A 22336-nucleotide genomic window follows, 5' to 3' on the forward strand; every position below is an offset into this window, starting at 1 on the left:
CAGTCAGCGTTACTTTAACAGTACATTTTAATGATCTGTGTATGTGTTTATGCATGTGCAGGTTGTTTAATGGAGTATCTGGTTCTGTTTTTAATAACTTAAAGCTGAAAGATATACAGAGATTCAACAGGAAACCGTAAAATTCTAAATTTAGGGACAGCTTACATGAAGAACTAACTCACAATTTTGATGAGATTACATCTGGTTTCTGCTGGAGCTGAATTTAAAGCAGCGTTCACTGATGATGCATATAATTTACAAAGTATATAAAAGCGCGCATCCATCAGTCTCTATCTCTGTTTTGTATGCAGTAAAGCAAAATGTATACTGGCAGCAATGAAGATCCAAGACTGAGATTGTTCATTTTTATTTCGCGATAATCCCTGTGACAGTTTGAGTTCGCTTTTTGGACCAGACTTGTAGCAAAACATCACATCAGAACGAGAATTCGTGTAGAAACTGATGTGTCGTGCTGCTGCTGCTTTTGATGCACCGCTGTGATAAATATACACTTGAGTTGAAGGAAATGTAAATCAAAGCATGTTTACCTTTACACAATAATGCAGCAGCTCAGTTCTTTTCTGCAAGACACAAACAATGATGTGAAAATAATTATTCAATACCAAACCCTGAATTTTTACAATCACAAGTTGTGGGAAAGAAATCACTTCCAGTCATGTTGCTGTTTTTTGTTCTCTCTCTCTCTCCTCTTTGTGCTCACTAACACAGCTTCGTATCTCAAATAAGATGGTTACATTCCTCTGGGATCTTTAGAGGAGACGTTTGCTGCTGGTGAAGCTGCCAAAAAGCTGTTTGAGTTTACCAGGCAGTCCGGTTCTTTCAGGGTTTACACCTGGACTGGGCCTCTGTCGCTCAGCTGTGCAGCCTTTTGAGCTGCGGATCTACAGAGGCAGAGTGCATGATAAAAGGCTCATGGAATCTCAGAGCTCGCCGTGAATAAGCCTCGTTTTAAATAGGAACAACTCAAACATGTACAGTATGGCTCAGTGTGCATAGGATCCTTCACAGCCTGAATGAAGCTGCAGGGAATGAGCTCATTCACCCTTTAACGGGGAGATACTGAATCACTCCCAACGCCCGCTGCTCCGGTTTGCACTTTAGCACCACCTGCAGAGGGGTCAGCAGCAGGGATTTCCTCTTTAAAGTTCAGCGTAGTGCAACAACAGAAAGCGATCTGGAATCTGTCATTATGCAGCACTTTATCCCCACTTCACTATGACTTGGGGATGATAGTTTATCTGTCAGCTCTTCTTCTTTGGTTTCCTAAAGTAAAACATTGCCTCATCTGTGTCAGTTAAGTAGATTTTTTTTTGCAAAGGAGCCACTAAACAACAAGCCCACCTTCATATCATAAACACTCATGTTTTGTGTCAAAGGAGGGTTTAGCTAATGGTTTATATTCGAGTCCATTACCCGTCATTTGATCCCCTCTCATCTGTGGGAATCATGTTCTCCAGCAGGCCATTTGAGACACCGGCATCAAGGCAGCTGTCCTCCATTACAGATAAACATGGCTCTTCCCTCTCAGCTCCATCTCTGCCTCTCTCCATGGGTGTGATAATGAGAGGACGGAGCAGAGGGGGAGGATCAGTCAGTCAACATGCTGTTTGTCTGCTGCCATCGCAGCCAGTCTGATAGTCACGCACATTTGTCTTCTTGTTTGGAACCAGAGCTGGAATAAACATTTTGGTAGCTGCGAAAATGCTGAACCCATCTCATGTCAGTGGTTATTGAATGCAAGATGTTGGTCTTTGCTTCTGTGAGTGATTAGTGTGTTTCCTTTTGTCTTTGCGTGTGTGTGTGTGTGTGTGTCTGTGTGTGTTTTTGTGTGTGTGGGGAGCTCAGGTGCGCAGTGTGAAATTGGAGCAGGAGGTAGAGAAGAATAAGATCCTCTCCGAAGCGCTGCAGACTCTGGCCACGGAGCACCACGAACTTGAGCAATCCGTCGTCAAGGGATCTTCACCGCGCAGTGCCCTGAGCGAGGATGAGTTCCACGACGCCGTGTCTGGTGAGTTGACGAGTTATCAAACAGGAGATTCTGTGACCAAAGCTCCCGCTCACACTCGCTGCTCTGTCCTTCACCTGTAGGACACCGGAATACTTTTTCCCGCCACTCGTTGTCTTTGGTATGTTTTGCCGCTCCTCGACACTCGAGTGTTGCCTGGTTGTGTTGGGAAAAAAGAAAAGACTTGTCCCATGAATGAGTGCTTTTGGTGTGAAAAACAAAACCTGCATGATGTAGAAACATTAAAAATATGAGCCTGATGATGCTCCAAGGTTTTTCGTAACTGAAACCTGTTTGCACTTGTTTTGCGTTTGTTGAAATGTTTTATCTAATTCCACACTTGACACCTTATGCAACACGTTTTATAGATAAAAAGGAAGTAAACAGAGATAGGTCACAACTGAATAAACTGAAACATGAATGTACATCTGCATGGGAGATCTGCTGTCAATGTTGTAGAGTTTGGCCTGCAGCTGAAAAATATTTTTATGGTTGATTAATCTGTCAGTTATTTCCACTTTTGCTGTTTGATCTATACATTTTCAGAAAAAGGTGAAAAATGTTGATTTGTGTCTCCTGAAGTCCAAGATGACGTCTGCAAATGTCTTGTTTTGTTACAGAAGGAGGAAAGAAACCAGAAAACATTCAGATTTAAGAAGCTGCTATTAGATCATTTAAATTTTAAAAAAAGTATTACTCTGATTTAAAAAAATAGTAGTCAAGTATTAAATTACCTGCAGCTCATCAATTATATTACAATAGTATTAGATTCATAAATGCATTTTTAAAAAATCCTAAATAGATAAATAGAATCAATGTACGTAATGAATACCAATTAAGCAAAGGAAATAAAGTTAAGCTTTTGTCTCGCCTCACTTGATGATGGATGTCCAGTGGCTAATTTGTTCTTTAATTTGTTGTCATCTTTTACTTCATTACTGCTATTTAGAACCAACACTGGCCTTTTGATACTTGACATAATTTAGGATTTTAAATAATGTAATAACTATATATTTGCAGAGAAAATGATCACAGAACATAAACAGTCTTGGTACAGAAGAAGACCAAAGACAAACACGTCCTCTTAATTGGGACATTTTGCTGTTTAAAATCGAAACTAATCAGGGATCTTTAGTGGACAAACTCTCACAAAATTTTGCCTTTTGTGTACTCACGCTTCTTGTTATTTATCGCCCTATAATATCACCTGATATTGACCTGGGTGGTTTACCAGTGTAGCTTTCTTTCACAATCACAGAAATGACAAACATAAATTAAGCAAAAAAAGCAAAAAATATCCATGTATTAGTTTTTACACACTATAAGCAGAATCAAATTAATGAGGGAGACATTTAGCAGCTGAAAAATGAAGTTCCTTCCAGTAGACAAACTTTTTCGAAATATTCTCAGATTCATTTCTGATACTTGCTACTTCAGGCCAACATATACACAGATACTGATACATCTGCAGTCAGCTAATATCACTTCATTGATTGTTCTGAGTAAATGATGACGGATTTTCCGTCAAACTACAAATCTATGTTTTATCTGACTTCATGCTCTTTAACAGTTGATGTTCTCGTTCTTTAAACCATCTCGTGGTCACACTGAATGTGTTGGTCCCCGCCAGAGTCAGAATCGGAGCTCTCCCTGAGCGGCTTTGAGACGGTGGCCAGCCATTCCTGTGAGGAGGACGAGGAGGACGAAGGCTCTGTCATGCTAAGCAGCCCGTGCAGCAGCCCCACTAGCATGTTGCAGGAGGATCACCATGGCAACAAGGATGAGCTTCAACCCAACGGGATAACAAAGCATAGGTCAGCGGTGCTTTACGTCCCCACAGCTACTTAAATGGACCAGTGACCCCCGCAGCTTTTATCTCCCATCTAAACAGGAACCAAGTCAGCGGAGGGGCTTTGCTCCTCGTATCGCTTTGTTATTGTTACATTTCCCTGCTTTTAATCGCGCAGCTTGGTAGAAGATATTTCGCGACCTCTACTTAGAGTTCTGCTTTCTTAGTGATCTTTTCCTTTTTATGTTCTCCCTCAGATCTTTCCAGTTCATAGTGTGAATAATTTAGAGTCGGGGCCAGCTTGGTCGCGGCACGAGAAAGAGTTGCATTGAAAGGACTGAGCTCTGTGTTGGACCTGTTAAATATTGATAAGGTCACAGCGTAATGTTGTAATCCGTTTGCAGTATGATCCCATGTTGACTGATCATTTGGACAGAATTTGAACATAGTTATTATGTCAACTCCTCGTTTTTTTTGGATTATGTGCTGTATTCTTTTGCTTTTAAGCTCCCTATTCAAGCTCCTACCTGTGGAGCCTTTTAGATAGTTTGACCCCACTAGCCCTCCATATCTGCTCGACTTAAAAGAAGTAAGTGCTCCTGATGGATGATTCCGAGGTTGCTGACCACCTTTGCTGCTGGTATTGTTTGCCTGTCTGGGCTTTGTTCCAGTGTGTCACATAATCCATTCCAGGCTTTTGTTGACCATATTCACCTGACGTGCCGCCTGCAGCTATTACATGTCTGGTACATTTACTCTAATGAAATGTGTCTATTTTTCAAGCACTAGCACACAGTAGATGTATCACACACACCTTATAGAACACGTAATTGCATGTTATTATGTTTGTGTTATTTTTAGGACCAGCTTACCTGCACCCATGTTTTCAAGAAATGATTTCAGCATTTGGAGTATCCTGAGGAACTGCATTGGAATGGTGAGAGCAATGTTAGTGATATTGTTGTTTTAATGAATCCTGGATTACTGGAAGAAGTCAATTAGTCCATGGACTCTATCTAATAATCTTTGTTGATTCTGAAATTTTGAAAGAAAGACAATCATCATGGACAGAGGGTTGATCCTACTGACTTTGGTGACTTCTCCTCGAGTGCCACAGTGAGGCTGACATTCTTGTTTTCCAGTGAAATTAGTTCTACCGATGCATTTACAGGCTCTCACAACACTAAAACTACCTGCCTAATATAGTGTAGGTTCCCCTTGTGTCACCAAACAGCTCCAGGAACATGACAAAGAGACCAAAACTTGATCTGGCCTCCAAACTTCCCTAGATCCCAGTCTACATAAAAAACTATGGGATGCGCCAAAATAAATCTGATCCATTGAGGCCCTGCCCAACAACTCACAGGACCCCAAAGTATCTGCTGAAATCACATCCAGTTTCCATGACCCAGCAGGTCAGAGCTGTTGTGGCAGCATGAGGAGGACCTACACAATATTAGGCGCCTGGTTTTAATGTTGTAGATTCATGGGTTTACATTTACCTTTCATGATCTGATCAGAATGGGACATTATCACATGATGTCATACATTTGCTATTCCATAAAATGTAGAGGAGTAAAAAAAAAGATTCCAAAAATGAGTACAAGCAATACATATATTTATATTTGTTTTGTTGGCGCTTTTGTCTCAAGCGGCATGCATGCCAGTGTAGATATAGCTAAAATTCTCTGAGCCTTTTCAACACTCTACATGAAAATTTCACTTCAGAGGACTCAATAGGTCTCTTTGAAAATGAAGTCTTCTCCCTCATTTCGTCCTTGTGTCTCTTTCAGGAGCTCTCCAAGATCACAATGCCAGTGATTTTCAATGAGCCACTCAGCTTCTTGCAGCGTCTGACCGAGTACATGGAGCACACGTACCTCATTCACCAGGCTAACGCCTCCTCGGACTCTGTTGAGAGGATGAAGGTGGGATCATCTGTAACATCCTGGAGACATCGTGTGTGGACATGGTTTAACTGGACTTCTGCTGTCTCTGAGCTTAGTGTGTGATCTGGACTGTATGTTTATCTACTGTTGGCAGTGTGTGGCTGCATTTGCTGTGTCTGCTGTGGCCTCTCAGTGGGAGCGGACTGGTAAACCCTTCAACCCTCTGCTGGGAGAAACCTATGAACTGGTCAGGTAAGTGGGATTATACAGCTCAATCCTTGGAGCTTCTGTTAAAAGCAAACCTCTTTTTAAAGAGAAGTCCAGTTGCTTTTTAATGACACTGCTACAATTGCCGTGGCCTGGATGACTGTAAATATACACTGATTATACAATTCATGCTCAACACTGATTATAGATATTTGGGGACACATTTTGTTGACTTTTGAAGTTCCATCACCTCGACTGTATATATGCATGAGCTGAACAAACACAGCTGCATCCTTGTTTGTCATTTTGCCATTTGCTCTGATGCTCACTGTTTCCCCTTTTGTCCCAGAGAGGATCTGGGCTTCAGGCTCATATCGGAGCAGGTGAGCCACCATCCTCCTGTCAGTGCCTTCCATGCTGAGGGTCTGAAGCAGGACTTTGTGTTTCATGGGTCCATCTACCCCAAGCTGAAGTTCTGGGGTAAAAGTGTAGAAGCTGAGCCAAAAGGCGTCATCACACTGGAGCTGCCCAAGTAAGAGCTTCTAGCTGCAGCTGCATCAAAGTTTAGCTTCTGTGTAAGAGGTCTGTGAACATTTTCCCTAAATGACTGTTTTTTCATCAGGTACAATGAAGCCTACACATGGACAAACCCCACATGTTGTGTTCACAACATCATCGTGGGTCAGCTGTGGATTGAGCAGTATGGAAATATGGAGGTGATCAACCACAGGTAAGAATGAAAAACAACCCACGACCAGTGCGTAATGTTTTTGTAAAGTAGTGCAGTAGTGTCAAAATGTGACATCTTCATGTGAAATTGACCCCCAACATAGGCCTAATTCATCCGACCTGCTTCAACCTTGAGACTGTTCTTGCTCTGGTCCTCAGTGACATACCTGCCAAGTTTAAAGCAAATTAAAAGTTTGGTTGTTGAGATATTCAACAAAAACAAACACAGCAAGATCCCTGGATTTGAGTTTGACGTACGACCACTTGCTGCATGTCTTTACTCCCACGTTTTCTGTTTCTCTCTCTCCACTGTTGTCTATAATAAAGACTGAAACAGGTCCGAAGAATAACTTAAAAAAAAGATTGCTGGATTTCTTTATATATTGACTGCTATAATATGAGAGTGATTAAAGGCCAAATTAAAAACAAAGGTACTTAATTAAATGGCAAACATTAGTATGTGTGCATGTACTGTCATAATTACATTTTTAAACAGCTTTTAACAGCTTTTTGTTTTTGACTGACTGAACTGCTAATTAAAAACAGATTACACACAACAGTGTAAAGAGCTGTGTTGCATTTTAGTGTTGCCTTGTAGAGAGCAGCATTTCCAATTCTAAATACAAATCACTGTCATTAGCTTTCAAGGGAAGTTACAGGAGAGGTTTCCCTTTTGGGAGATGGAGACTCATCATCCATGCCAAGTTTAGAAATAAAATACCAGCCCTATCTACCACTTTGTGGTGATGGTGGAGCCGTGGCAGACGGCATCGCTCGTTAAACCATTTCACTGTGGGCCGGCCAGCCAGAGGAACCTGCTATTAACTCCTAATTCCTGTTTATGCCTCCATGCTGCCTCCGGCCAGGGCATTATGTGTTTGGGTTGTCCATCCATCTCTTCCTCAGGAACACAATTTCTCTTGAAAACCTAAAGTAAATTTCTGTAAATTTGACACAAAAGTTAGCTTGAATGATCTTTACTAATCAAAGGACAGAATGACCACATTTTGACACTAACTCATAAATTCTAATTATGACAACATTTCACACATAGATACCTACAAGGATAAAAATGAAGTCATAACATTTCAAATCCAAAAGGTTAAATCTGGACCAAAATGGAGATAAACTATGCTGATGAACAGATACATACAACAGCAAAACAGGAATTTTGCTTCATATCTTTTAATTTCATTATAACAAATTACATCCATATAAAGGAACAAAAAACAATGTGTTCTTTGTTATTTTTTCTTATTATTTGAAATCTTCCAGACCAGTTTAAATATTCTAAACTAAATTTTGAGTATTTATCAAGTAGAAAAAGCCTGATACAGTTGAAGAAAATGCTTTGAGGAAGTTCGACAAAGCGAATGAGGAAGTTTTATGACTCAGCCAGCAGAGTGAAAGGATAATATGTTGTTTTTCTCTCTTTTCATCCAGAACTGGTGAAAGATGCTGCCTGAATTTCAAACCATGTGGCCTTTTTGGAAAAGAATTGCACAAAGTTGAAGGCTACATTCTGGATAAGAGGTACAGCGCAAAAAAACTCTTTGAAATAATGAAACTTCTCATTATTCTGGTCTTGAATGCAGAAGAGGCTGTGATATGAGAACAGGGACTGAAATAACTTCTGCCCTTCTAACCTTTAAATCAGAAATCACACCTTCACGCACTGGATTATTCATCACAGATCTTTTTTTTTTTTTTTTTTTTTTTTTTTTTGCATATTGAAACATACCAGAGAACCCCGCGAGTGTCTGGAAAGATTAGTTTTCTTCAGTATGAATGTGTCAAACAGCTAATTTATCTTCCTGATGGTTCCCAAATCATATTTCCTCCTTCAGCCGGATTTTCGAGCGGATATGATTCAATAAGCTGCTTAAAGAGGCTTCATTTGTAAATCAGGACCTAGAAAGTAAAGCAGCAGCACTCCGTTGGGCAAAAAGTTTAAGTGTGGCATTACAAAATCAAATAATCATGCAAATGAATGCAATGAATTATTGACAGTTCACACAGTTAATAATTCATTGCGGTGGTAATCGCCTCTTGACGGATCGGTGCAAAATGAAAGTCAAGAGACATTAATGCAGCGAAGGGCAGCTAAAAACAGCAAACAGCAAAAACAAAGAGGAGCAGATGGTTCAATTAAACAGAGAGGGCGAGCCGAGCCAATGACTCAGCATAAATGACTGGACACAACAAGTGAACACGGCTAAATGTGCAGCGCCAGATATGCAAACACAAGAGGAGATGGACAAACACACAACACACAAAGTGACTTTGAGAGAAGTTATTTAGCAACAAGAGATAACAAGAGATGAGAAAGTCTGTTTACTGAGCATGAAACTGGCTTTTTGTCTCCCTTTTTTTTTAGCTGATTATGTTCCATCTGAGTGAAATTTGCAGAAATCTCTGACACATGAAAGTGCTTATTTTGACTCATAGAGCTTTTGTTAGTCGGGAGGTTTTTATCTGCTGAGGATAAAGCTGAGTAAAATCATTGCTTGTGTTTGTGCCTGAGGATGTTTGCGTGTCTTTTGTAGCAAAAAGAAGCTGTGTGCTCTCTATGGGAAGTGGACCGAGTGTCTGTATGTCGTTGATCCGTCTGCGTTTGAGGTGCACAAGAAAAACGACAAGAAGGGGTCAGAGGAGAAGAAAAGCAGCAAAGCGGTACGAATTAGGATCAGTTTACTGTCATGATTCATCACGTCAACAATGTAAATGAATGAAAATAAAGGGTGAAATTCCAAATAAATATTCACATCAGGTCTGACTAACATTTATAATCAACACTTCTTTCTTTGTTGCCTGTGGTGGTGTTCAGGGCTGCAGTGAGGATCAGGAGGGGCTTCCTTCTTCTCCAGCTGCAGACACTGTGGAGGTGATTCCAGGCAGCCAGCTGCTGTGGAGAATCGCACCCAGACCTGCAAACTCAGCCCAGGTTCCACCCATCAATGCACACTTAAGGCCTTACTTAGAGCGCAAGATGATTAATATTAGCTCACAACATGCATCTTTTGTGTAACTGCAGATGTACAGCTTCACGTCCTTTGCGATGCAGCTGAACGAGCTGCACAAGGAGATGGAGGGAGTCATTCCTCAGACCGACTGCAGGCTCAGACCGGACATACGAGCCATGGAGAACGGCGACATCGGTAATGGCTGTTAATTATTAACTTGAGCTGAAAATGAACTGAAAAATCCTGCCACTGAAACACGAGACTCACCAGTGGTGTTTTTGAAACAGACTTCGCCAGTGAGGAGAAGAAGAGGCTCGAGGAGAAGCAAAGAGCTGCTCGCAAAAACCGCTCCAAATCTGACGAGGAGTGGAAGACCAAGTGAGACTTTCTTCATTTTATTCAGCAGATAATCAGCTAACTAATGCAAAAAAAAAACGTTTCTGTCAATATTATTACAGCAGCCTTCATCTGTGTGGATAAAACATCAGTAGCCGTGTTTCCACAACGTATTTTGTAGGAACATTTTGAATTACCACATTAGAAAGTCACAATTTGAAAACACATCTGTGCTTTTTTTCTTTCTTTTTATTTTTTTGCACTGAATATGGGGTTTTTTACTTAAAAAAAAAAAGACTGAATGAACATAATATGAGATGGAATCAACTTTTTGAATTAAATTGTGACGGAGCGAACTTTTAACTCAATATATCCCAAAAAAGATCTTTCATGTCAAAAGGAAATTAGATTTTCAACAAAGTAATGCCAGTTAATTAGTGTTAGCATAAGTATTTGCCCCTTTGAAGTCAGTATGTAGTAGATGCACCTTTGACCTGCAGAGTCTCCTGCATACCATCTTATGAACTTTAGTCCAGATAAATAAGTTCTGATTTAGCGATTATTTAACTCACATGACTGATCAGCTGTTTCTGCTTTTGTCTTTGTGTTTGTTTCTACTTTTTGATTTTTGTTTTAGCAGTTAGCAAATAACTGGTTTTGTTTTGTAGTTTCTTCTACTCTGTTTATTACACACGTGTAATGTAGCCTTCTCCAGAGCGATTAATGGAAACTAGCCTAATTTGTGGGTTTTTTTTTTTTTTTTTTTTAAAGAACTTTTCAAAATTTTAATTTCAAAATAGCTCATAACATGTTTTTATACGCGTTTTGAATTATCGTACCACAAAAAGTTAATGAAAATATGACTAAATTTCCCAAAAAACTTACCCTGTACTGCCAACTTCTGATGACATTAGCAGCTGAGCGTATTCGCGACCATGTAGTTAATGTAAACGCGCCTCATTTGCGTCTTCTTTTAGAAACCTTGTGTGTCTTTTGAAAAGTTTGCTTCAAATTTGCTCCACACTTACATGTCATTACTTACTATGCAGTTTTCATTGTGGTTAATGCTGTGGTTTTACCTTCTTTGTCTACACCGTTTCACACTTTGTTGCTTTGAAATGCTTGAGCTAAAACTGCATTTTGTCTTGTTTTTCTGCTGCGTCTTCGCTTTGATGTTAAGGAGTCCTGCCCTGGGCCCGAGGTCAGAGCTGCTCGCTGTTTTGTCGATAAAATGTTCGATGTGATCATATTTGCGTTCTCAGTAGTTTCCAAGCACTTCTCTCTCTCTCTCTCTCTCTGTGTCTCACACCCTAAATGTAAATCTGATCTGTAGCTGTGTCACGCTTTCTGTTAGGATGTAATAGAGGCTCACTGATGATAGAATCACAGTTTGGAGACAATGTTAACAATCCGCTCTTCCTTCCACCAGCATGACTCCACTTACTGGTTCTAAATGCAATTACTCAAACACGACAGGCGTCCTCCTTCCAAATCGCTCCTTCCCTGTTTATGTGCAGTTAATGTCAAACAAATACCAACCAAAACTCCCATACAAATTACCCATAACCTTGAGATGAAGCATGCCTGACCCTTTCCTTCCTCGCTTTCTCCGGTTTATTCGTCTTGTGTGCCTCTGACTGAGCTCTCTGAATGCTAATTGGTCTTCGGCTTGTGTTTTCAGGTGGTTTCAACAGGGCCAAAACCCCCACATCAGCTCCCAGGACTGGCTCTTCTGTGGCGGATACTGGGACAGAACATACAGCCAGCAGCCGGACATTTACTAATGGACATTCCCTATACAGAGAGCTAACACCTGTACAGTAAAGAGCAGCATTAACTGTCTTTTTTTTTTTTTTTTTTTTTTTAAATTGAATAGCTACAAGCAATATGATAAAGTGTACTTAAACAGTGTGGCCTTATTCTACTTTATGTTGGGAAAGCTGTGCACAAAAATATCCACAATCAGTAAGTTTGTATTTACACTAAAAACAGTGTTCAGAATGGACTTTTTAAGCACAGTAGACGGGTTTATGGTTTTAGTGTCCATCTCTCTTCTTTTAAATGTTCATCATAGTGTTTTGTCTCTGTTTATGTGTGTGGATATATATATATATATATATATATATATATATATTATATATATATATATATATATATATATATATTATATATATATATATATATATATATGTTTACTTTCCACAGATTCAACCGTCAGTGACCTCATCATGTTATTTCCTCTGGACTTAAACTCATGAAACCACAAGTGTCAGTTAGTAAAAGGTGGACGTCTGCTTATAAAACCACATTGTACGTTCTCTGTACTAACACTGCCCTTATAAAAATTACTTTAAGAACCAACTGACACTATTTTGATTTTTTTTTCTTAAGCATTTTTGTTTGCAGAATCTATTGTGCTCATTATAAAGCACATGTAAGAGTATTTTTGGGATTTATGACATCGCATTATGGAGAGATTATCATAATTTTAAGTTTTGTCACCTGCAAAAACTTAAACATTTGAATGTTTTTCTGTATGTTCTTACCGTTTATGTGACGCATGCTCAAGATGCAAGACGGAGTTCAGAGGAAAATAAAGTTTGATCCGATCTGATAGGTTCTTTAACAGGATGGTTTGAAGTAATTTGAGTCAAGCTTTACATCAAACTCTATGCACAGTTCTGTTGGGATCCAGTGGGCCCTTTTGTTGCCTCATCTGGCTCCTGATCTTGTTTGTTTGCCGTCTTCAGGTGGGTAAACATTCATCTAAATGCGATGCAGATGTCCCAGTGTGAGAATTAAGAGCATTTTGATTAACTGAAATCTCACTGGAATCGTTTGTTTTGTAGAAGACAAGAACTTGTGGGAAAAGGTGTTGATGAAAAGCTGCCTTAAACTTAAATACTCTGCAACATTATATTGTTTAATGCACATACTGAATGCAAATATATGAAGCAGACCACATGACATATTGCTGAGACAGCCATTTTTCTAAAGCTGAAAGTTCTGGTTTTACTTCAGTTCTCTTTTCTTAGTTAGGCGAATCAGTCATTTTGCATTTTTTAAATGTTCATCCAGCAGCACATTCACTCTTTTTAAAGTATTTTGCTGCCGTAGTTCATTTCAGTTCTTCCATTACCTATTTATGAGTCTGTTACTCATTTAATGTAAGTTTTTACACCTTTCTTATCATTGATCGTCATCTATTACATGTTTAGAATAACCATTGAACACATACTATGCCGGCTTGCTCACAAATCGAAGACACAAGGGTTCTTTTCTTTTACTGATGTTTTACTGTGACTTTCTTGAGGCTTTAACATCACAGAGTACACCGTAGAACTGGTGGGGAAAAGTGATGTACATACAATTAGCTTTGCTTCTTTAATACATTGACACAAACATAAACACAAATAATAAAATAAACATACCACTTTGGCCTGCTAAGTGAGCAAACGGTGTGAACTTGGGAAGTTGCTTATTTCTTTTCTTTTATACTTTTATTTAACACTCGGTCGGGAGCCTTGTCTGCCGTGTCGGCTGCTTCTCTTTAGCTTAGCAACAAAACAGGAAGTAACCTGGCCGTGCCCTCTCACATGACTTAGCATTTACAATTTTTATATTAGTTTAAACCCAATTATTATCACTAGTATGCATTACCTTGGCCTAATAAGCACTTTACAATATTAGGAAAATAAAAACAATATTTATACAAATTAACTGCGCACCAAGCAAATTACTTTTAGCATTACCAATGCGACAGCTCCTCCTAGTGGTAAAACGATGAAGTTAACTTTACTTCAGCAGCTGTTACACTCCCACCATCACACTACTTCTACTGTATGTGTGATCCTAAATAGAAGTTAACACAACATGAACTTACGAACTTTAGCAAATAAACACACTTATAAGTCCTTACTCTGCTTCTAGCAAAAGTATAGTCTTATGTATTGGCCTTTCTAAAACAGTCTTAGTTGAACGTGCTCCTTTATTGTCCCGAGTAGTGTCACTGATGAGAAGCTTGACCTTTCTGACTCTGTCGTCAGCTCCTGGAGTGACTTCTACGACCTTGGCGAGTTTCCACTGGTTTCTTGGAACACAATCTTCTTGTAGAAGAACAATGTCATTGACTTTTGTGTTTCTTCTGTTCTTATTCCACTTACTTCTCTGTTGCAGGTTTAACAGATATTCCTTTCTCCATCTAGTCCAAAATATGTTCGCCAAATACTGCACTCTTTTCCATCTTTTCTGCAGGTAGAGATCTTCTTTGACGAATTCTCCGGGCGGTGGTGATATCACTGTTGATTTCATTGTCAAAATATGATTTGGTGTGAGTGGCTCTGGTCCGACTGGATCGTTGATGCACTCGACTGATAGTGGACGGCTATTCACTATCGCCATAGCTTCATACATGAATGTTCGCAACGATGAAGTGTCTAATCTTGAAGTTGACTGGTCGAGAATGGATCTGAGAACATTTCGTATTGTTCGAATCTGTCTCTCCCAGACTCCTCCCATGTGACTTGAAGCAGGTGGGTTGAATATGAAACTGATTCCCAGTTCTTTGACCTTTTCTTTGGTTTCTTGTGTTAGAAGCTCATTTCTTGCACCAATAAAATTAGTGCCTTGATCACAATTCAACTGGCTGACTTTTCCACGAATTGCAATGAAGCATCGAAGAGCATTAAGAAAACAGTCTGTGCTAAGATCATCCAAGACTTCTATATGGATAGCTCTCGAACACATACATGTAAATAAGAGTCCATATCTCTTCACTTCTTTCCTCCCTTCCTTCACACAAAATGGTCCGAAGCAGTCCATACCACTGTATGTGAATGGAGGGGTAGCTTCTAGTCTTTCAGATGGCAGGTCGCCCATCCTTTGTTCTTGGTTGTATTTCCTGTATTTTCTGCATTTGACACATTTGTATATGAATGATGACACTTCTGTACTGCAACCAATTATCCAAATACCATTGGCACGTATCTCATTGATGGTCATTCCTCGACCCTGATGATGTATCTTCTCATGATAGTGTTTAATGAGCAGACGTGACAGATGATGCTCCTTTGGCATGATAGCTGGATGTTTGATGTTGGGATGGAGTGACGCTTTTGTTAGTCTTCCTCCCACCCTGACGATATCTTGCTTGTCAAGGAATGGACTTAGCTGGTGCAGTTTAGAGTGGCATGATTTGACTTCTTTCTTATCCTTGAGTGACTTGATTTCTTTACTGAATGCTTCTTGTTGGACTGTGCGTATGATGAACTCCTCCGCTTCTTGTCTTTCTTCCAGTGTAGTACTTTCATTGGACATTTCTTTAGAGTTCTTTACATACTTTACACGTCTTCTTAATCTTGCAATTGCTTTCACAGCTCTTGTCCAATCAGAGAACTTTTCGAGTCTTTCTGAGATGGATTTCTGCTCTTTTGCTTGGACTGTGAAAACTTGCGTGACCTTGAGCTCTGGATCTTCAATGCTAATCTCTTTCACTTTGATATCTTCTTTTGGAATGTCTTTTTCCCACAGAAAACTTGGTCCTGTGAACCAGTTGGACTCCACTAGTTCCTTTGTCATGACTCCACGCGATGCATGATCAGCGGGATTTTGTTCAGAGGCAACATATTGCCATTGACTTGGTTCGGTACTTGATCTGATGCGCTGTATTCTGTTAGCAACGAATACGTGAAATCGTCTGGCGTCATTGTTGATGTAACCAAGGACAACTTTGGAATCGGTCCAGTAGTATTGCTGAATGTCTTGGATCTCTAACTCTGTTTTGAGAAAGCTAGCAGTCCTTGCAGCTACTACCGCCGCTGAAAGCTCCAATCTTGGAATCGTTGTCACTTTAGTAGGAGCAACTCTTGCTTTCCCCATTACAAGGGCGCAATGTACTTCTCCAGACTTTGTCACAGTTCTTAGGTACGAGCACACGCCGTAACCAGATACACTTGCATCAGAAAAGCTGTGTAGCTCATACTGTTGTACTTGGTCGAATGTTGATGGGACATAACAACGTGGTATCTTGATAGTGGACAGGTTCTGGAGGTCTCTGAGCCAAGCTTCCCATTGAGGCTTGAGATCTTCTGGAAGTGGCTCGTCCCAGTCCAGTTTATCCTGACACATTCTTTGGAGGATTCTTTTGCCAACGAGAATGAAAGGGGCAACGAATCCAAGTGGATCAAATATTGAGGCCACTGTGGAGAGCACTCCTCTTCTAGTGAAGGGGTTGTTCTTTATGACAACTCTGAAGCGAAATGTGTCTGATGTTACACACCACTGGACCCCTAAGGCCCTTTCCATCTTCGGCTCTCCTAGTGCAAGATCCAGGTCAGTAGCACCTGCTGCACATTCTTCCTTTGGAATAGTATCAAGTACTTCTTTACTGTTGCTAATGAACTTGTGCAGGTGCAGCTTTCCTGTATCACAAAGTTCTCTTGCTTCTTTTACAAGCTGTATAGCTTCTTGTTCTGAGTCGACACTTGCCAAACCATCGTCCACGTAGAAGTTGCGCTGTATGAACTTCACTACGACTTGGCTGAACTTGGTTTCACCTTTGGCGGCTAGATGTTTCAATCCAAAGTTTGCACATCCAGGCGAGGACGCTGCGCCAAACAGGTGGACTCTCATGCGATACACTGATGGTGGCCTTTGCATGTTACCATCCTCCCACCATAGGAATCTGAGGTAATCTTGATCTTGTGAGGCAACATGAAATTGGTGGAACATGCGCTCGACGTCGCACATGATTGCTACTTGTCCTTTCCTGAAGCGACACAGAACTCCTACGAGTGTGTTTGTGAGATCTGGTCCTGACAGGAGATGCTCGTTCAATGATGTATTCTGAAACCTTGCCGAGCAATCGAAGACAACGCGTATCTTATTTGGCTTCTGCGGATGGTAAATGCCATGATGAGGAATATACCATGCTGGTTGATTACTTAGCTCAGCCTCTGGCACTTTCTCAGCATTGCTTCTCTGTATGATGTCTTGCATAAATGCTACATAGTCTTTGAAGTAGCGCTCATCCTTCCTGAGACGTCTTTCCAAACACTTTAGCCTGTGTTCTGCACAAAGTCTGTTATTTGGTAATTCAGGTCTTTCCTCTTTGAATGGTAGTGGCATTTCAAAGTGGCCATCTTGTTTGTGTTTGATGCCTTCTTTTACTTTGGCCAGAAACAGTAAATCTTCTTGTGACATAGAGTCTTCTTCAATAGTCCTTTCAACAAAGTCCATTTCCAGCACTTTGACTATCTCTGCCGGAGTGATTTCTTTTACTTCGTTTCGACTCACAAAGTGGACTTCAGTTTTGAGGTTATGACTTGTTTCAAGAACTGGTGAGACTTGTTTTACAATGACACGGTGACTTACTCCTATTTCATCTTCATAATCTTCTCCAGTGTCAGTGTAGCCGATGATGCTCCAACCAAGCAGGGATTTCTGTGCAAATGGCTGGTTTCTCTCACCACTGACCACCTCTAGTGGGAGTAAAGCTTGAGGACAATTATATCCAATCAGTAATCCGACTTCACAGTCAAGCTTGGGTGCCATCTCCTTTGATAGATGTTTCAAATGGGACCAATTCTCTGCCGTTTGACTTGTGGGAATATGAGACCTGTTGGCAGGAATGTAGTCTCTAGTATAGGTTGTTGGTAACTTGATTCTCATTTCAGAGTTCATGCCTCTTACTTGTAGGTCCTTTAACTTGTAACTTGACACAATCTTTGTTTTAGATGTCATTGTGGAAATCTTGAGTTTGACTGGCTCAGACTTTGTCCGTAATGTCTCAGCTGTGTCTTTCAGGATGAAAGTGGTGTCGCTTTGAGTGTCGAGCAGGGCATATACAAGCTTCTCTTTATTTGGTTCATCAACAGTTGACACATAAACTGGAATAACTGAGGAAGTACAACCCTTTGACCTTTGTTGCACAACTCTGTTCGATGTAACTTGTGTGGATTCTTGTTCTTGTGTTTCTGACACCTTTTCTGTAGTCATATTTGTCTTTGGTCTTTCTTGATTATCCTTTACTTGTTGTTCTTTATCTCTTTTTTCTCTTTCTTGATGTAGACAAGTTGGATGAGGTTTCTGACATTTGTCACATACACTTCTGGATGTACAGTTCTTTGAGTTGTGACCTGGCTTTAGGCAACCAAAGCATAGTTTTTCTGACTGCACAAACCTTACTCTTTCTTCAACTGACCTTTCCAGTAGCTTTCGACATTTGTGAATTGTGTGTCCTAGTTTCTTACAAAAGAGACATGTAATGTTTGTCTTTTCGTTTGAGCTTGTGCTGAGTGTTTTAGCATTCAGCATGTTGTTTCGTCTTGGCTTGTCCTTGAAAGAATGCTTGTTATCCGGTTCAGTTGGCTTTATTGCGTGCAGTGATGTGATTGGATTGCATGCAATTCTGGCTTCTTTATTCAAGAACTTGACAAAATGAGAGAAATCAGGAAACATTTTTTGTTCATCTTGGAATTCAGTCACTTTTCTGTTCCAACGTGCGCTTAGCCAATCAGGTAGCTTTGCTGCTATTCTCTGATTTTCGACACAGTCGTTCAACACTTGTAAACTTTGAATGTAGAGCATGGCTGATTCAACACTGCTTAGAAAGTCTGCGAACTCACGTAGATCTTTGCTGTCTTTGGTGTTGATTTTAGGCCACGACTGAATCTTGTCACGATATGACTTTCCTATAACAAAAGGATCTCCAAATCTTTCATTGAGTATTTCCCAGGCTGCAGAATATGCAGTGTCTGTTCCAACTAAAAAGTTTCCTTCAATAGCCTTCTTAGCTGAACCTCCAACATACTTTCTTAAGTAGAAGAGCTTTTCTTGTATTGGTAGGTTTTTGCGATCAACTAATGTTTGAAATGACAATTTCCAATCGTTATATTGAAGTGGATCACCTGTGAAGATTGCAGGCTCCGGGATTGGGATTCTGTTTGCAGTGATTGCTTCAGCTAGAGTCTTTACAAGATCAATGGAGGCTGCTTCATTTGCAGTGGAGATAGTTGTTTGAGACACTTGGAGAGGTGCAGTAGGTTGAGTTGTGGCACATTTGGCTTGTGAAGGGATGAATGGTTTTGAGTGTACATTTAGAGTGTTTGTTTGTGGGAGAGAACTGCTTCGTGTTTCCTTAGGTTGGATAACAAGAGGTCTTTCTTCATCCTCACTGCTTAAACTTTCGGCATACACCTTTAATCTTGCTTGTGCTGCATTATGCTTTTGTAGCTCTTTTAATAGTTCCACTTCCTTTCTCTTTTCTTCTAACTTTGTCTTTATTGTGGTGCTCTCTGTTAGAAATTGAGCTCTTTTCTTTGCATCCTCAACTTCAAGCTCTCTTATTTCTTCCTCACATTGATGCTGTGTTTTCATTATTTTAATGACTTCTTCAGTAGCTGCTACTTCAGCTGCAGCTTCTTGTTTTTGTCGCAGTGTTATAGAGGAGTGTTGAGACCTCTTTGACACAGACTTTGACTTGTAGGTAATCCTAGAAGAAGCACTGGACGTACTACTTTCAAACACTGACTCTGAGTCAGGCCAGAGAATGCTATTTGGATCACCATTTTCTTCCAAAAGACACTTAGCCTTTGCTCTAGCCGTTTCACTGATAGCCCAGCACACATCACATTTTCTTCTTATTTCAATATCAGGACTTTCTATCTTTCTGATAGCATCATAGATGGCACAGACATCACTCATCATAGTGTTAATCACACTCACAGTTTCAGGTATTAAATCAAAGTCTTTATGTTTCAACATTCTTTTAAAACCGTTTATTTGGTATTTCCACTTCTTATAAAGACGCTCAAAATCATTTATTAAATCACTTAGCTTTTCTTGTTGCAAGGATTTCCCTTTTTCAGTGAGTGTGCGTACACGCTGACTTCTGCGTACATTTTCTGTCTGTGTGCTTTCAACTGAGGATGAGGGCTGTGGCGTTTCTTCTTCATTTGTCTGCTCTTCTGTATTTTGTTCCTCATTTTCATCATTTTGTACATCATTATTTGCACTGCTTTCCTCAGTGGTCTGAGTTATAACTTTATCTTCATCTGCCATTTTGCGTTATTTTAGTGCTTGTTTTGTTCATTGACTTGCTTTAATCTCTTTATCCTTGTGATAAGATTTATTCCTTTGCAGAGAAATGCCACGTGTGGGTATTGGATGCAATTGAATCTTTAATAACAGCTCACAAATACTTGTGCTCCTTCCAAGACACTGACTTTTGTGCTTGCCTTTAAGCCTTTTACTTGTTAGCTTGCTTCTTTACTTGTTCAATGCATTTGTCCAAGCACGTGATACTTTCCTTGCATGTGGTGTAGCATTTCTTGCTAGCAGCTTCGGTCCCGACCACCTCGTGTTGTCCTTCGCCTTCTCCGGGGCAGTAAGTGTTCTACTATGCCGGCTTGCTCACAAATCGAAGACACAAGGGTTCTTTTCTTTTACTGATGTTTTACTGTGACTTTCTTGAGGCTTTAACATCACAGAGTACACCGTAGAACTGGTGGGGAAAAGTGATGTACATACAATTAGCTTTGCTTCTTTAATACATTGACACAAACATAAACACAAATAATAAAATAAACATACCACTTTGGCCTGCTAAGTGAGCAAACGGTGTGAACTTGGGAAGTTGCTTATTTCTTTTCTTTTATACTTTTATTTAACACTCGGTCGGGAGCCTTGTCTGCCGTGTCGGCTGCTTCTCTTTAGCTTAGCAACAAAACAGGAAGTAACCTGGCCGTGCCCTCTCACATGACTTAGCATTTACAATTTTTATATTAGTTTAAACCCAATTATTATCACTAGTATGCATTACCTTGGCCTAATAAGCACTTTACAATATTAGGAAAATAAAAACAATATTTATACAAATTAACTGCGCACCAAGCAAATTACTTTTAGCATTACCAATGCGACAGCTCCTCCTAGTGGTAAAACGATGAAGTTAACTTTACTTCAGCAGCTGTTACACATACAGTAATCTATTACTTTTTAAAAGATAATTTATCACTTTTTAATTGTATTATATTTCTCATTTCGACCTGTCCAGGGTGTAACTTGCTTCTCTTCCGGAGTCAACTGGATAAACTTCAGCCCAGCACAACCCTCTGCAGGATAAAGTGAGTATAGCTGATTAATGAAATGCTCATTTATCTGTTACTTCCAAAGTAATCTATTACTCATGTTAAGTTGTCTACCATATTTTTTGATGAATTTACTGAATTAAAATATTTAATGTTTTATTATACTTTTAGAGTAATCCATAACTCATCTAAATTAGCCTTGTACACATTTAGTCTCTCTGTTACTCCTTTGTAGTGATACATAGCACGATTACAGTATTTTATTATTTATGTAAAGTGATCTATAACTGATATATAGTAATTTATCATGCATTAATAGTAATGAATTACATAATAGTAGCTATCTCTTAGTCATTTACAGAAATTGAATTAATTACATATTTATAGTACTCAAAATTAATTAATTACTGAGTAAAAAACATTTAATGCATTACTAATTTATAGTCATCTATTACTGATATATAGTGATTTACCCTCAATTTATAGCAACAGCAATATAGCAAGCTATCCATTTATAGTCATCTACTACACATTTACAACAACCACGTCTGCCAAAATGTGAATGATTCTCAGGGAAAGCAAAAAAATCAGACGCGGAGATTCTCTCATTCATAGTTACATTTCTAGGATTTTACAAATGAGGCTATAATTGCTTTTTTTTTTTTTTTTTTTTTTTTCTTTACAACTAATGACTCATTCGAAGCATTTTATTAGCAGGGTAAGATTTTGTTACTGGCCTCAGGTTCACCGACAACCACATCATTCATTCTGAAATCCCGAACACAGCTGATTAGACTCTTCATGGGAATATTGTGTCCCTGAGGGAGGAGAAGAAACGACGATCAGTGTGTAAACTAAAAGAAAAGTGTGTGGGAAAATGTGTGATGAAGCTTGAGTTTTTGGTACGAACTTTAGTGGCTCTGCTTGTTGGATCACCTCCCAGATAAACGGGGTTGAGCAGGTCTAAAGCTGAACCTTCGTCATTGGATAAGTTACCGTCAGTCACTCTGATCCCATCAACCAGCAGATGAAAAGAGCTTTTCTCCACACTGAGCTCAACCTGCACAAACACACACAGACAACCTGTCATTTATTCATTCACTGAGTGAATGGATGATGACTAAAAATGATATTCATGGACGATGAATAGCACCATAATTGTTCCATAGAAACAGCAATACTTCGAAAGCACTGCATCAGTTTTTCATTTTCTACTCCACTGTCCTAACAGTGAATTAGATTAAATTTTACTGTTCTGGTGGCATATCTATATTCATCATTCTTCATCATTGCAGATTTGCATGTATATT

General features: G+C 39.6%; 2 protein-coding genes and 1 long non-coding RNA gene across 8 annotated transcripts in view; 1 reads left to right on the forward strand and 2 right to left on the reverse strand.

Annotated features, from left to right (window-relative positions):
* osbpl1a (oxysterol binding protein-like 1A) overlaps positions 1–11827 on the forward strand; it is a 31318-nt gene extending 19491 nt beyond the window's left edge. For 2 of the 5 annotated variants that reach the window (XM_055018294.1, XM_035948836.2), the window contains exons 16-30: positions 1867–2029; positions 3657–3840; positions 4677–4752; positions 4866–4931; positions 5609–5743; positions 5859–5956; positions 6261–6443; positions 6534–6641; positions 8084–8173; positions 9187–9313; positions 9468–9584; positions 9675–9798; positions 9891–9981; positions 11120–11140; positions 11621–11827. In XM_055018294.1, the coding sequence (XP_054874269.1) occupies positions 1867–2029; positions 3657–3840; positions 4677–4752; positions 4866–4931; positions 5609–5743; positions 5859–5956; positions 6261–6443; positions 6534–6641; positions 8084–8173; positions 9187–9313; positions 9468–9584; positions 9675–9798; positions 9891–9981; positions 11120–11140; positions 11621–11723 (1686 nt within the window). In that variant the 3' untranslated portion in view covers positions 11724–11827. The remainder of the gene's footprint in view (positions 1–1866; positions 2030–3656; positions 3841–4676; positions 4753–4865; positions 4932–5608; positions 5744–5858; positions 5957–6260; positions 6444–6533; positions 6642–8083; positions 8174–9186; positions 9314–9467; positions 9585–9674; positions 9799–9890; positions 9982–11119; positions 11141–11620) is intronic. The other 3 variants (XM_055018301.1, XM_035948837.2, XM_035948838.2) reach the window with 3 other exon arrangements.
* A 1385-nt stretch (positions 11828–13212) lies between these two features.
* On the reverse strand, positions 13213–20917 carry LOC118470909 (uncharacterized). Of its 2 annotated transcripts, none has more exons than XR_008604548.1 (2): positions 13371–20917; positions 13213–13281 (listed from the first exon to the last, which is right to left on the reverse strand). XR_008604548.1 is itself a non-coding variant. In XM_055019251.1 (2 exons), the coding sequence occupies exon 2, from the start codon at positions 19996–19998 to the stop codon at positions 13855–13857; it is 6144 nt and encodes a 2047-aa protein (XP_054875226.1). In that variant the 5' UTR covers positions 19999–20440; positions 20530–20917; the 3' UTR covers positions 13213–13854. The 2 variants fall into 2 exon arrangements, 1 of the variants encoding a protein (XP_054875226.1); XM_055019251.1 differs by having other exon boundaries at positions 13213–20440; positions 20530–20917.
* A 10-nt stretch (positions 20918–20927) lies between these two features.
* LOC129350951 (uncharacterized) lies at positions 20928–22333 on the reverse strand. The gene is made up of 2 exons (XR_008604549.1): positions 21937–22333; positions 20928–21844 (listed from the first exon to the last, which is right to left on the reverse strand). It is a non-coding gene; the product is annotated as an uncharacterized LOC129350951 (long non-coding RNA).
* Positions 22334–22336: the final 3 nt, after the last annotated feature.

This window comes from Amphiprion ocellaris, chromosome 2 (genome assembly GCF_022539595.1).
Source record: "Amphiprion ocellaris isolate individual 3 ecotype Okinawa chromosome 2, ASM2253959v1, whole genome shotgun sequence".
NCBI classification, from domain to species: domain Eukaryota; kingdom Metazoa; phylum Chordata; class Actinopteri; family Pomacentridae; genus Amphiprion; species Amphiprion ocellaris.